The sequence below is a fragment of the Anopheles nili genome, chromosome 3 (assembly GCF_943737925.1).
Source record: "Anopheles nili chromosome 3, idAnoNiliSN_F5_01, whole genome shotgun sequence".
Taxonomy (NCBI): domain Eukaryota; kingdom Metazoa; phylum Arthropoda; class Insecta; order Diptera; family Culicidae; genus Anopheles; species Anopheles nili.
Window position 1 is genome coordinate 62,747,124 of NC_071292.1, and position 15,816 is coordinate 62,762,939.

At 48.6% G+C, this 15,816-nt stretch overlaps 1 protein-coding gene across 1 annotated transcript; it reads right to left on the reverse strand.

Annotated features, from left to right (window-relative positions):
* Window positions 1–1,060: 1,060 nt before the first annotated feature.
* Window positions 1,061–10,319, reverse strand: LOC128726024 (insulin-like growth factor-binding protein complex acid labile subunit). The gene is made up of 4 exons (XM_053819804.1): window positions 10,018–10,319; window positions 2,806–3,823; window positions 2,533–2,731; window positions 1,061–2,458 (listed from the first exon to the last, which is right to left on the reverse strand). Exons 1-4 carry the CDS (start codon window positions 10,317–10,319, stop codon window positions 1,461–1,463), a joined length of 2,517 nt encoding a protein of 838 aa, XP_053675779.1. The 3' UTR covers window positions 1,061–1,460.
* Between the last annotated feature and the right edge of the window lie 5,497 nt (window positions 10,320–15,816).

Consider the following 15,816-nt stretch of genomic DNA (forward strand, 5'->3'; position numbering starts at 1 on the left):
GTCATAGTTTTATTTTGATCCTCGTCAAACTATTAACTCCCGTGGAAGCGACTCTTCTCAAAAGCTTGATTTTACATTTCTACCCTTCATTTTATAACGATCCTCCTCACCAGTTTGGGTGTTTTCAGTAATAATAATAATAATAAACTCATTAATATCTTTGCTACCATAGATATCATTCTATTATATCTATCTGAAATATGTTTAACATTAAAATGATTAATAGTTCCAACTGCTCAAACTGGGGCTGGGCTGTGAATGTTTATCTACTTTAAGGATGCCTGTTTGTATCTTTGCTGTTCATATCTAGTGTATGTTTCAAGTTTGCTGCATTACATTTTGCCACTGTGCATTTTACATGATGCAACAATATAAAAATATTATATTTGATGCCAATTTTAAAGCAAAGGATATGTAGACATAATCACTCTACTCTAAATCTCTAACCTTAATGTTCCATATCATGCAAAGAGTTTTGGTTTAAGTCAATTATTTGATCAAATGCGGAAAAGATTCAAACGCTTTTTTCTTCTTGATGGAAAAGACGTTAGAAAAAGTCATGGCAAAAAACCGATCAAGATGGCATTTGAAATGTGCGACAACTATTGTACCCCCTCTTAAGAATCAAACTTTTTGCAGAGTTAAGACAAGCGAGTGTTGATATGAACTTTACATGGAAAATTCAACAATCAGCATCAAAACAATTCATATCCTTTCGATAGCAGCTCCCTGTGTTATTAGTTCCTCGGGTTTATTTTTCGGCTCTTCTTTATGCTAAACTGACTATCATATTTTCTTGCACAACATCATTCACACAAATAAATTTTCTCTCGCATACAATGCCATTCGTACCCATTTCTCTGTCAAACACACATGCACACTTTCGCCTATGGACCTCCTTGTGCTTCTCACAAAATCCTCCCTACTTCGTACAGTTATCTGCAAACAAACAATATCCCTTCCGGATTGATGCGATCGTTTAGGATCCCGGCAAAGTCCGGACGCCGTAAAATAAACAATTAATCTTCACCATCCAACGGTCATTTATTTGAACCGATTCTCGTTTGCCATTCGTGATGCAAGTTCATATACCCAACAAGCTCGCCTAGATGCTTGGTTGGTACAATCCTTTCTCCCAGGAGGAACCTTTCAGTCATGATCGGTCTATACTAAACAATCCTTGCTTTTGTAAGCCTTAATACCCTCGAAGCAAGCAAGCACTCCCTTTTTCATGCTCTCTGACTCTATCCGACACACACACTCATCCACACATACATAGCAATTGCACATACATACATACATTCTCGCGTCCCTAGCATCTTACTAGATCGTCGTTCGAGTACTCGCGTTGGCGGAACAAGATCCGGTACCGGTTCTTGGGCGCATTTGTTTTCTTAGACGGACCCACTTCCCAAGGACGAGATTTTCCTCCAGTGTGTCCTTAGCCGAATGGCACCAGCTCACTGCAGGTCCTCGTCCAGGTCCACACTTTGATCCTGTTGCGTTTCCGGTGGGTCTTCTTCCGGTTCCGTCGCCAAACCTTGCGCTTTATCGAGTGGCAGCACTTCCGGTGGCAGCACCAGAATAGCGGTGGCCCCGGACGACGAAATGGACGCCGAAGACGCCCCATAACTGCCGTCGTGGATGAGATTCTTAAACTCAAGAATCGTCTGCATCGTGGTGGTGGAGGTTGTACTTGTGGCCGGATTTGCAGGCCCACTATCACCCCCGGTTCCAAGATCTGACGCCGATCGGGCGATATCGTTGTTGTCATCATGATTCCCTTGCCCGGAAGCTGCACTTCCGGAACGATCGAATGGATCCGGTTCCGGGGCGGTTTCATACTTCAGCTCATCGTACGGTTGCTGCTGCGGGATTGTGAGCACACTCACACCCGGTTCATCGTCCGCCTCGTTTACGGTCACATCCGGTAGTAGCGTCTGGGGGATACTGTTCGGAAGCGCGGGTCCGTTGGTTGTCGAGGATGCAGTAGCTCCTGAGAATCCTGTCGGATTGGAAGCAACCGGTGGCGATGATGGTGGAGGAGCCGAAGTTGAGGCTTCGAACAGCAGGGGAATGGGTGCGACAGTGGGTAGGGTTATCGGGATACCAGCAGGAAGGATTGGTGCGATCGGTCCAGTGATGGTTGGGGTTGAAATGGCACCTGTTGGTAGCGGCAAGGATGCAGGAGGTGCTACCGCTGGAACTGGCACGACGAGCGTGGGTACAAGAATTTGCACGATCGAGGGTTTCTGGATCATGACGTTCGAGGGTACGAGTGGTGCTTGGGGTTTCAGGAGAGGCTGCAACATGGCGATCGGGGGTTGGATGAAAATCGGCGTCTCCACTGGGATCTGCTGAGGGACGATACAGTGCGCAACGCCATTCAACCGCGTGTGGTAGAAATCCATCTGGTTGATCAGCTCCGGTAGCGATTCGTTGCAAAGAACCGGGTTTTCTGGGTTGGGGAAAAAAAGCACACCGATGGTTACCTCAATTCACACAAAGAAAACAAAAAATGTCGAAACTTACCGTCTAGGTAAATTTCCAACCGATTCGGAACGCCATGGTTGCTGCAGCGTGTGTTCGATACGAGATCGACAGACAGCTCGCGGATCATGTTTTTCGACAGATCGGCCACGCATAGGACTGGCAGGCCGTGGAAATCCTTGTGCATTGTCGTCAGCTGGTTGTAGGAGGCGTTGAGTGTCTCTAGCGAAGGCAGGAACGTCTAGAAGAGGCACCAATGGGTTTTGAAAATGAATCAACCAACAGGTTATCGATAGCGATTGCTATTCCACTCACCTTGGACAGCTCCTCCAGCGTTTTGAGCTGATTAAAGGACAGATCGAGCTTCTCAAGCTCCTCCATACCGATCAGATCGTTCGGTGTGATCGTCTGCAGTTGGTTGTGAGCGACGTTTAGGATGCGCAGATTATTCAACCCCATCAGAGCGCCATCCAGCGATCGGAGCCGATTGTTGTTCAATCGCAGTTCAAAAATGATCAGTCCCGAATCGATCATATTCTCCATTCGACCGGTCAGCATCTCGATGCGATTGTGCGACAGATCGATCAAGCGCAACTTTCGAAGTCCAGCAACTTCTTGTAGCGAAAATTCACGCAGCCGATTCTCGCTGAAGTTCGCATTGATCAACCCCTTGCAGTTGAGCAGCGAACCGTTCAGATGCTCGAGCCAGTTTCCGGCCAGGTTGAGCTCTTCCAAACGTTCTGCTTCAAGGAACTCGTCCCAACGCAGTTCGGTGATTTGGTTGTTTTGTGCAAGCAGTTTCGTGAGGTGGGTTGCACGAGCCAGCAGACCATCCAGAGATCGCAACCGGTTGCCAGTGACGCAGAGGTTGTCGAGGTTCTTCAGAAAACGGAGTTCTGCCGGAAGATGCTCCAGCTTGTTGTCTTGGGCGGTGATCATGAGGAGATTCGGTGAACCGAGCGGTAACTCGCCTGCCAACGTAGTCAGATTATTTTCGCTGATCAACAGCAGCTTAAGTTCGTCCAGGTGCCGGATACTTCCGTTCAGCGATTGCAGTTGATTCATACTGAGCTGCAGCGAATGGATCGTTTTTGGGAGCGCATCCGTGTCTATGCGTTGCAATTGATTGCTGCCCATCACAAGATGCCGCAGGTTCTGGAGATGCCGGAACGTATCACTCGAGATGTAGCGAATTCGACTGCGTGATAAATCCAGCGTCCCGAGATTCGGCATCTGCTCGAACATGTCGGGTGGGATTTCCTCGAGCAGGTTGTCCGCCGCACTGAACAGATCGAGTCGGGGTAGATTGCGGAACGAAGAAACCGGTAGCTGACTGGAAGTAGAAAAGGCGAACATTCTGGGGGTTAGTTTTTTGGTAACTAAATCTGCTGAATCCTTGTGGAATTATCTTGATCATCTCTCGCACAAACAAATCGAGGAGCGAATTGATTTGAACAGCTTTAAAGATCCTTAAATTCGCATGAGAATCGAAATGTCCAGCAGTAATTCTGAATACCAGATTAACAAGCAGAAGAACACTCCACTCCACTGCATTTTTTGTGTGAACGAGTTATTGGTTACCATTTAAAAATATGCTGGGCTTATACGTCCTCATTCTGGTGAAAAGAATACACCCGGTTGCTATGTAGACACACGAAATTAACTGCCTGACATTCAAAGGCATAATTGTTCTATAAGGACTTTTAACCAGAAGAGTTATTTTCAACATTTAGTGGAGAGTAATAAACGAACAAATTGATAGTGATACTGGTGGTTTAGAGTTAGAATTTGACCATCAAAACCATTCATCTGTGAAGCCAGCTACAAGCTATTCCAAATGAAGCAGCTAGTGTAGCGTACATGTACATAAACGCTAGACTAAGTGTTTCGGAAAACTTTGCTTATCTGCGCTCCGGCAAGGTAAACGCTCATAACAAACTAGAATGCACAAGCACAGTGTTACTGCACCATAGTAAGTGCACCACTCGCGCACTTCCAGCAGTAAATAGTAAACATCGTGTCGAAGCTGAGCAACAAATTAGCATTCAATCGATTCGAGCGCAAGCGCCTGCTAGCTGTTCGGTATGTTTTTGCAAGTTGTCCGGCAAATATGAACAAACGCTCATGAATGAACGGTGTGACCATGGGTCAGTATAAATCAAGCCATCTGCATCAGTGTTCCTGCGCTGTTGCTGTCGCCCTGCTGCTCAACATCATCATCAACAACAACAACCGTTGCAGCGTCATCGCCCCAGAGGCCCACCACCAACAAGCAGTGCCAGTGTCAGGCAAGTGTTAAATGGCTTCATAAGATGTGATTTAATTAATTAATATATAGCAAGAGAGCGAAAGACGGAGAGAAGACCTCCCCCAGTTGTTTATGGTGGTTCCCTTCGCGCGTTCCGGCGAGTTTGGCCCTCGCAAAAAGGGCGAGCGGAAGGAAATTCGCAATTCGTAAAATGTGCAACAAACTCTTAACGGGGCCTGGCTGCATGATGCGACGTCCGAATGCGCGCGTGTAACTCGACCGTAACTCGACGTCTCAACCATCAGCCATTTGCGCTGAGAACGACTCGTACCAGATCGAACCATCAGCGAAAGGTGGCCTGAACCAATTAACACGATCGTAAATCAGTGCTGAAATTATTAAACATTATTGTTATTACCCATCGACCATCGGGCGCCACACGGCTCTGGCTGCTGTAGAACATGTTTCGATGGATGCCGTTGATTGATAACGCCTCCTTTCTCCCTTCCTCTCTTTTGCAAATTGTTCCTCTCCCCGTCTGAGTTGGGTCCGATTTCTGATTCTCGCCAGAGGGCAGAGCCTGCAACCTGCCGCTGGTTGGGTTATCGGCACAGTGAGGCTACCGCGTCTGATCGGCATCGACGTCGCCGGTCAGATCGTAAAATTTGACGCCATCCTGACGATAACTGGTTAGTAGTAGCTGCGTGCCCTGCCGATCTACTGCTACTAGATCAGTCCCCTGGTGCGCCGGTGATAACCTCTCAGACGCTCAGAAGCTCAAGCGATGCTCCATTTGTGTCCCTGTTATTGGCACGTTTATTGGGAATCCTCAGCTCAAACAATTTTCCCTCGTTGTAGGGAGTCACCAAGATTTTTGGACCCTGTTAGAGCTTCCAGCTCAAAATCGCAAGCGAAAATGGCACCACAAGACCACGAGAGAACCCGCGTAAAGAGAACCCAATTCTCACGCCAAGGGTCGCGCTAACGAACGGAAGACGTGGGTATATTTTAATCAGCACATAGTGCCGGGATTGATGCGCACGATGCGTCGGTAGGGAGCAAACAGACAGCGCCAATGGACGGACGGACCCTGACCCTTCAAAGCTTCGAACTAGAGCACGTGGGTAGTTCATGGTGCAGCCACCAGGCAATCAGGACCGCTATCGGTTAGTGTCCTAGATTCGGTGTGGTCGCAAAATTTATCCTCTGTACAGGAAACTGGTTTCTGACCACAATTCAGCTCCTTTTCGTGTTATTTTAGCCGGTCTGCCATTAGAGCAGCTTTTTTGGGGGGTTTTATAAGGCTATCGTTAGAGTTTATTACTCCTTTAAATCACGAGAAATACCCCGAACATGGGCTCCTGGTTACTTCGTGGAAGGTACGAGCCTTAAAGACCTAAAAAAAACCCAAAACTAACAACGACGCATTAGAAAGTCCTTCCCTTCGCTCGGGGCCGCAGATCTCCTGCGATGATTCAACACGTTCCCGGCGCGGGTTTTATCCAGCCGAAGCCTTTCACCATCCTTCTGCCCATCCGTGATGCTTTCCCAACCGTCTCATCGTGCGGTTTGTGGAAAGAAACGTGCCACAGCCGTAAAACATCAGCCGCGGGCAGCTGATCGCAGGCTGGAGAACTTTGATAAGTCACACACGGGGTTCGCCTTCGGCTGGCCCTTCCAGAAAGCCTGTCGACGGGCGAGGACATTAAAGCCAGGCAACCGTGTGGGGGTCAGGACGGAGAAAATGCTGGGTAAATTCAAATGAGAATGACGCCAGGAGAGGGCGGGCGATCGATCAATGGTGGGTTCGCTTTTCTGCGATTCGTGCACTTCCCGTTTGAGAAGAGGCGTTTGAACGGCACAGGAGTAAGATACAGGACCGCCGTGAGGCTACTTGCGTCAGCATTACTAAGCACTGTTTCGAGCCTGTTTGATATCGTTTGGCGATAGTGACAAGTTTGGCCGGACAAGCTGACTGGCTGGTGTTCCTTCTGAACCTGGGCGGCTATCGTTTTGCGAGAGTGGTTTCGATGTCGTGATGTTAACGTTTTCGAGAAAGGAGTGGCATTTCGATACCCCCATCAATCTGGGGCCACACTTGCCTTAGTGCCGTAGTGACGTAAATGATCAATTTGTTGCTTTCTTTGCCTGTTTGGTCCTTGATGTGGAATGGGGCGCACGAAGTTTGAAAGTTGGCGGGGAATTTTGATGATGCGGAATGACTAAAAGGTACCACTAATGGTTTGCGAGAGAGTTGGAAGTCAGACGCACAAAAGAAATTATTTTTACCGTAGTTTTCCACGAACTAGTTCAAAGAAAGAGAGAGGTCTTTGGGGGCAATAGATCCATGTAGATAGCGGTAGATCCATTAAAATATCTAAGCTAACAACATTTTTGACTTCTTCAAATTTTGACGAAGACTACATTTGTGGTAGTCTAGGAACGTAATGTCAATTGAAAAGGTATCTTAAATGTTCTTGTCATGAGCCTTTGCGAGAAGAATGTCTATAAATTCCACATTTTTCATGACCCCAAATGGGTTCCGTACGATGACACTATTAGCAGAAAGTATCGCAGTGTATTACCTAGCGGACAATCTGGTTACAAACTGGAATGAATGCCTTTCATACGACGGAAATACGTCACATTGGCAGAAGCTCGATGCCATTTTCCTCCTGCTCCGATCGCTATCAGACGATCGTTTGCATCTGGCAAAAAATTTTCAATGAAACGCATGGCATAAAAATCTCGGAACATGAAACGATTCTTTGTCAAGCGTCCCGGAGATCGACCCTGGGAGTTCCTGGGATTTTGTGGATCCCGAGAATACTGTCGCCAATGTCGGTGGTCAGTCGACGATCGGGAACTGGGATTGCTGGTGCTTTCTCGGCATCACGGGTCAAGTTGGAGAAATCGAAGCAACAGACCCCGCGTGAACAGGGTGCAATGCAATGCCCCTATGCCACATGTCTTCACCCTGGCCTCATGCCTCTCACACACCCCCTCAGCGTGACGATCGGAGATTCCAGAGCCTCTGGATGGCGCGTGATTGTTTTCTCCCAATCGCTTTCGTGCTCGCTCGCACCCCTTTGCGCGGTTCCAGGCGTGCGACGAATCGTGGCGCCGTAGCTTGATATGATTTGATTGGAGTGGAACGATAATTGAAATCAATCAATGATAATTCAATTAAACTCTGTCCCATTCGGTGTCAACTGGTTAGAGCTGTCCGGTGACGTTCCCGGTGAAGCATCGGCATCGAGAAGGAGTTAGCTCGCTGGATTGTTTTACGCAGCGATCCAGATTCGGTACGCGCACACGCAAGGTGGGATGTGGCGTAGATTCATGGTGTTATGTCTTTTTTTATGAAAAATAACTGTGGAAATACAGCTAACGTATCTCAAGTCACGTGGGCAATGAGCTGGGGATCATTTCTAACCATACAATATTTTTTTACAAGTCAGGATTATAGTAAAATCGTTTCCATGCTTTACAAGCATGACTAACCATTATTCTGGGTGCCATTATCATTCTTAAACAATGATAAATAATCACTTCAATTATCACTCGATAACATCTCGTTTTAATGATTGCACTAACGAACGATTACGTACACTATTGCCCTATTTAACAGACAAATTAAACTCCCTTTCCATGTAACCCTCATCAGTAAAATGCCCACGGAGTGTTGAATGTCACTGCGCTGACAGAACACGAACCAGCTGTTACACACATTTCATCAGAGGCCAACGGTAGATCGTTGATTAAAAAAAAAAGCGGACGCCTGGTGGGCCGTACCACACAGCCACAAGTGCCTCGCGAAAGCTGATCTCCTGCAACGGGCCCACGCCACATATGGGCTCGATCATACACGCTCTCGTCCCAACTGCCAACCCAACGTCAGCAGAAGTCCTCAGAAGCCTCAGCACGCAAACCCCAGACACACGGGTCGAGGGTTTTTCCACGACCGAAAAACGACCTCTCCGCCCATGCGTCCAGCCAACCGCAAAGTATTATTGTCGCACCATCGTACAGATCCGACCGGGGTGTGTGTGTGTGTGTTTACTTTGTGCCCGATTCCGGGAGAGCCTTTCTTCTCAAATTTCCCATCGCTGGTCGACGGTACCTGGTCCGCGCCCTGAGAAAGGAACAACCGAGACAGGCGAGAAATCCTTCCCGGGGGGCGGCGGTGGTGTGACTTTTTAATCTGCCGTTGCTGCTGTGCAGCTGAATAAATATCGCAACCCATGAAGGGAGCGATGGTGAAGCCGTCAAGCGTTGGCGATGATTGGTCGAGAGCCGTTCGTGGAAGGATGTGCCGCGCAAGGACAACGTGGTCGTTCAACATGCGACGGAACCAGCTGAATGGATTGGCACTGATAAGCGCGTCAGTGGCAGCATCTAATTAATTCACCGCTGGACGTTTATTTTCAAAATACCAATTCCCGGGTAGCGGGAATTCTGCTCTCCTGCTTTGTGGCAGGGTTTTTCTATGCGACGATGCATCGTTTAGCCTGACGCAGCAAATGTTTGATTGTGCAAAGCCCGAGCATATGCTTAGAAGGCTTTGTTTGTTGAAATGTGTCGTGAGTGTGCCTTGTGGGATCACATTTCGCTCTCAAACTGTAGGAGACACAATAGAATTTTGTTTACCCAACCGTCACGTTGCTGACGAAATGCGTTACAGCATCGCAAAAAAGTCAACAGTCAAAATTCGAATCCTACCATTTGTCAGCCATCGGCCTGATGAGAGAATAGTGTACGCGATCTTACCGATCCCGTGAGAGCCGTGAGGGAGTGTTATTGTTTACAACGGGCACGGATTACTGCACGACAACTTGCAGGGGCCGGTACCGATCACAGCTCACCGAACCAAGAGTGTGTTACGCCTTTGCAACCTTTGCCTTTTGCTTGCCGAGACCGCCTGAGACCTTCACTATCTCGCGCGCGCGCGCGCGGGGTGAGTTTCACGCGAGCGGTGATAAGAACTGCCGGAGAACCGATCGGCAGCCATCACCAACACAGCTCGTGGAGTTCCTGTGAAAGTGACCAACTAGGGGTTCGATTGGAATTCATCTCGAACGATGGTTCACCGTTCTTTATCGTCCTTACGATCGACTTGTGACGCTTCTCATTCGACGTCAATCGTTGTTGATGCCAATCGGCGCGAGCGAGAGCGAAAGAGAATTTCTAGAGGGCAACAACATGTGCGTTGTGGCCGTATACGGGAAAAGCCCTCCCAACGCTGGTTGTCCGTGACGTGCTGTGGCTTCCTCACCTACCTCAGATTGTCGAAGTTTATCCGGAGCGTTTTAATGTTCATGTTCATCTCCCAGAAGGACAGCGAGGCGAGATCGAGCAGTTGCGAGTGCGAGATCGTCAGCCAGATGTTGTGATCCTCGGTGAAGCGATCCTGCAGCGCGTTGACGACCTGCCCGAAGGACTCCATTTGTTCACACTTCACGTCGATGTTGTTTCCGAAGAAGCTCGGCGAGCAGGTGCAGGGTGAAATCTCCCGTCGCACCGCGCAATTCAACGACGCACTCGCCGTCATGCCGATAATCGTGTACAGCAGCGTGGCCATCCTTGCTCCACGCTTGCTTCCTTTGAGCTGCTGATGAAGGAGAGAAGGATCCGCTGTTTGGCACGTGACAAAAATCCCTTTTTATCCCGCTCGCCGCACGAGCACGGTGCACAAATACACCCACTCACACACGCACACACAAACTCACACGCACTTTGTCACACTGTTTGAGGAACACTTTCTTTTTTCACTCTCCAATCACTGCTTTATGTCACTTTCTGGTTATCGTAACCTTGTTACTGTCGATGGCTGGAGATGATGGAGGGAAATGTCACGAAAATTAGTGCCTAAGATCAGTTCCCCTGGAGTATTGTATTGTCTAGACATTTCCAAGATCCAACGTGCTCGTTCTTCCATATTGGATATCGAGCCAAGAGATGTTGGATAAAGAAAGTTCGCAAAAGCCACAGATTCGATCGCAGCTGCTGGCCACATGCAAACATGCTCTTAAATTTAACAAGGATCAAATGGATCACAGTAGGCCATGAGGGATGCTATGGGAGTACGTAGGATCAAAGCAACCCTTGAGAAATGTTTCAAAAGGACAGCAAAAGGGTTTACACACAATTAAGGGCAATTTTGGAAGTCCACCTCCTCAAATTTGTCCTACTATACGCGTACAAAGGTGTTATTTTTGCGAATGTTTCCTTGTACTCAGTAACTCAGAAGCGGGTTTCATTTCGACTCTTAGACCAAAACCACGTCCCTCAACACAGCTCCAGCTGATCTGGCAGCTGATCGGTTGCGAAAGGAACCTGCCGGAAGACCGGAGTCCGGATCGTGTTTGGTACGCGAGATTATGCTGCCACGCCGCAGGGGTGGCAAGGACGGTGAAGATTATGTTCGCCCCTTCGCCCCTACGCCCTTACGCCCTTTTGCCTCTCTCTATCCACACCCCCACCCGACACCCATCGATCACGATCGTGTGCGATCGTGTGCGTGCGTTTGTTGTCGTTCTGGTTGCGTTTTTCTTCCAATCGAAATGACGACGGTTTGATGACTCTCCTGCTTCCCTGACACTTTCATCAGCATCAGCCGGCTTCCCCGCTTCCCGGCCAGGGTTTGGCTCTGCTGTTTACGTTTGCGGAACCGCCCAGACCGCAACCGCTCCCCCGGGGGTGGGTTGCGCTTGGCTCAGCGATAATTCAAAACGTGTAATAATACGCCACCGTCAGTCTAGCGCCACCGCCAGCCCGTGGGCACTAACACCACCAGCGGCGCGTTGGATTTGGTTCGTTGGGATGTGGTTGGAAAAGTAGTCCTGACTGTGATCACTTGGAAAAGTCCAGCAGACGCTAAAGTTTAAGCAGGACACCGATTTCACCGTTGGCAAGGACATTCATTCGTTCGAAATTACCAGAAACACGCACGCAAACTTTCACATTCACTGACGATGAGGGCGATAAGGACAAACTTCTGCAGGATCCTTGCACTGTCTGGGTGTTGACGCCTGGGGCACAACAACGTCCTGATCGGTCTCAATATGGTTATCCTTGCCCAACAGCGATCACCCAACTGCGCCCCGAGGAGCCACGCGATCCAAGTAGCTCGCTCGCTTGCGTTTTGCTGGATCAGACACCACACACAGACACACTTTCGGTTGCAGCACCGTGGCCACGTCCGATAAGGCACGGGCACTCACGGCTACGGCCGGTTCTCGGAACACGGTAGGCCACACTCTCACCGTGATCGCGATCGTTCCAATCAGCGAGTGACCAACACTTCACTTAAACTTCGAGGTTTTAACATTACCCGGTAACGTGCGGCCAAAAATGTTACGAAAAACAAAAAAACTAAAAAGTGCGCGCTGCGAAATGCCTAGTGCGTGACAACGACAATACCAACGTCGACGACGACGGCGCGATTCTTTCGTACTGCGGACCTGCGGACCGATGTCTGCATCCTACCACGCTCACGGAGCGATTGAGCGCCAACCGAACCGGCCCGGTTCCTTTTGAAGAAAAGGTGGAAAAACAAACGGAACCGCGCGCCATTTACCCACCCACCACAGCAGCTGAGCGGTTTCTTTCGTCCTCTTCCGGTGGTACGCGGGCGTACTCTGGCGTACTGGATCCGGCCACAAACGCGGGGGCCTTTCCGGCGTACTCTCTCTCTCTCTCTCTCACTCTCTCACTCTCTCTTGTGCGCGCGCGGGCTTTTTCGGAGGAGCTGGAACGATCTAGTTGGCCAGCTCTCTCGCTCTCTCTCTTTTTTTCTGTTTTAATCTCGCGTATGTTCTTTTCCTGCTTTCATCTTGTTCGCGGTAATTGATGCTGGTTGGTCTCGTTGGCCCTGTAGTACACATCTCTCGAGATTCGCTCTTTCCAGCGCTCTTACCAATGTCACTCGCTCTCTCCCCTGCTCTTTCTATTGCTTTTTCACTCATTTTTTCGGGGCCCCCGAACATCGGTCCTTTTTCACCACGCATCCCGATCCTTGCGGGTGCTGCTGGTCCTGCGGGAAAACCCTTTCGCGTTCGCCGCAGGCATAGGGGTTGCAATGTGTGGGGGTCATTTATTTTTTTTTCGGGTTTTCATTTTTTGCTTGGTCAAGCTTATCTTTTCCAACCAATGGATGATCATGGTGGATTCATCATTGCTGCTGATTTTCACGGTCACTTACAATTTGTGGTTTAGTACGGGCCATTTGTCGCCATGGACGGGTAATCTATCAATCTGGAGGTTTATTTTGTATGTGTGTTTTTTTTTTAAATATTTTTTATATTTCGGATGCTGCTTGGACATTTTGATCATTCATTTCTGTTTGCATTTAAATTTGTTTATTAATATCTGTTCGAGGAAATAATTAACTAAACGACCATATAAAGCTAAAGGGCTAGAATCCTGCTGTAAATTCCGGAACATTCTGGACGTTTTAGATCTCTCGTGATCTAGACTAATCCGATTATGAATCAACTGCAGTTGATCCCCCGGCTTGAAACCAAAATAGCATCTTGATTGTTTGGAAGAAATAACTTGTTCGAACTTCTCGATACTTGATGTTCTCTCTCTCTCTATTGGACAAGTTATCAAAGAAGCAAAATATTGATATAACGTTTAGGTAAGAATCCATTTAATTAGATACGTTTCAGTTCCTAAAATCTTGGCAATCAATAGAAACCCTAAAGTTCACACCATTAAGCACACTTACAGAAAGAGATAATGTAAAATGAAAACCCAACCATCCGAGATGCTTCAGAATAGCCGTTAACGTCAACGATCAGTAAATGATCAGTCGTCATGCTTGTGTAAGGGCCTCTTTATTTGCCAGCATCACTTGGCGCCACCAAATTTCGACCGTTTCGCGTTATCACTGGGGGAGGTCTCCTGACAACAGGGAACACACAAAAAAAGCTGTCACAAACGACGATTTCTTAGCGGGAATTCGAATTCGAGCAGATAAATCGATCGCAAACAGCAGGTCCTGGCAGGTGGCGCCAGCGAGTTGGCTTTTTTTCTCCATTCTTTAGTGATTTCTTTTTCTTCCCCACTGAAGCCAGATTTCGTGATATTCCAGAACATCCCGACGGATGGCTGGTTCTCGCATTTTTCACATACGTCGCATTCCTCGGAACCACGCACCATAGCAAGCGCCACACGGCCCTCGATTTCATGGTGTGATGGGCACAAAACCCAAGACACAAGTGTGGGCTGTGTTTTCCATCCATCCCGGCACATTGGCCCGCGGGATCGCGTCCGGAGATCCTTCGGAGATTCTGCGCTGTGGAGTCAACGGCTTTTTGCGAAGGCTGTCACTTCCATTGCCCTGCTGGAAGGCGCCATCCCATTTCGCTAAAAACGCACCCGCTATGCAAATTAATTACCGTGACGTGAGGGTTTATGATTGGCGCGATAAATAAAATTAATACGATGCTATCTGCCCGCTCTGTGGCGTCCGGGAACGTTCTTGCGGGGAGCGAGAGTAAGTCTTAAACCGACGCGTTATGAAATTATCGTCCTGACGATCACCACAGGATGCTTTGTGGTATTATCAACCCCATGGTGATGGGTTCATTCGAACGAAATTCCACCATGCGGACGATAGATACATTTAACGCCAATATCTTAACAAGTTTGTGGTTCGATTGCTCACAGGATCCGTTTGTGAAATTTACATAAAATATACAAGCACCGTTTCTGGTTCTGTTGGCATTTTTTGGACGTCCTATTCGAGATCAATCCAGTTTTCATCCCGTTCTCACTCCCCCCCCCCCCCCAGTTTGTCGGTAGAGCAAAATGAAGAGAGGGTAAAAAACACCCCCACAAACACAGACACACTGCAAAATAAAATCATAAACCTGTCACAACAACCGGGTGGCGCCAAGTGCTTCCCCCACACGGTTCAGGAATGGCGCAACGGGCGCAGGACACCGGCGGACGAAATGAATGCTTGACATTCTCCGCATTTCTTCGGCTCGTTTTCCAAAATTAAGCCTCCCCTCCCGCGATCGGTGGTTTGTCTCGCCCACCCGGTGTGTGTTATTTTCGGTCGTGATCGAGATCGAGGGAATGAGGTGTCACCGCGAAACGGACACGGATATTTTGCTGATTAACACGCTAAAAATATGCGATGTCCTCCTCCATACCGTGAAAACATGGACACGGACACGGATACGCGTGACAGACGCCCCATTAATGGTGATGATATGAAAGCGTTTCCTCTCGCGGGTGTCCTGCTCCTGGTTGGCTGAATCATCGCCTATTAACTAATTTGCGGACCCGGGACGTGTTGCCGTGCCGTGCTCGAGGAAGGTGTGATTTGATTTACGGCACTGCGATTAAATCGCACACAACGCGCTTGTTTGCTTCATGTCCACAAATTCTGTTCACGAGCGGCCTCTTGAACGTGCCTGGACTGCCTGGATAGCGTCATAGCTGCCACTGCCGTTTGGGGTGGTGGTTTCGCGTCCTAAATCAAGGTTCAAGTTCTTGCGGACTTTTGCCAGAACGGTCGCAAATTCCACCCCGCGAATCAGTGCGCACGCGGCCTGGGAAACTTAACATTCCTCGCATAACCGCGTGGATCGCACCATCTAGAGGAGGGATGGTTTGCCGTTCCCCTTTTTGGAGCGATCGCTAGCGCATGATCACATGATCTGGTTGTGATAAAAGGCCCCTTCCCCACCAAGGGAAATGGAAAGCATGAATGGAAAACCATTGACCACGGGTCCGATCGGTGTAGCACGTCCGAAAGCGACCAGCAATTACGTCACCACCGGATCGACCGGCAGCCGGTGGTCTCAAGTGGAATTCCAACCGCCGGACCTTTCGGTTTTGGCATTTTAATTGTTTGCATTTTGTTTGCCCATTTGCGGGTGCTGAAATAAGCGATCGAAAATAGACAACCGGACGCCATCGACGTGATCCGGCACACGGTGGCACGTAAATCAGTGCTTCAGTTTCTTTAAAACTCCCCTGGAGTGGGGAGTGACGTTAAATGTCATACCCCACGATGATACAAAAAAAAAACTCTCACATAACACATCAGTCGGTACATT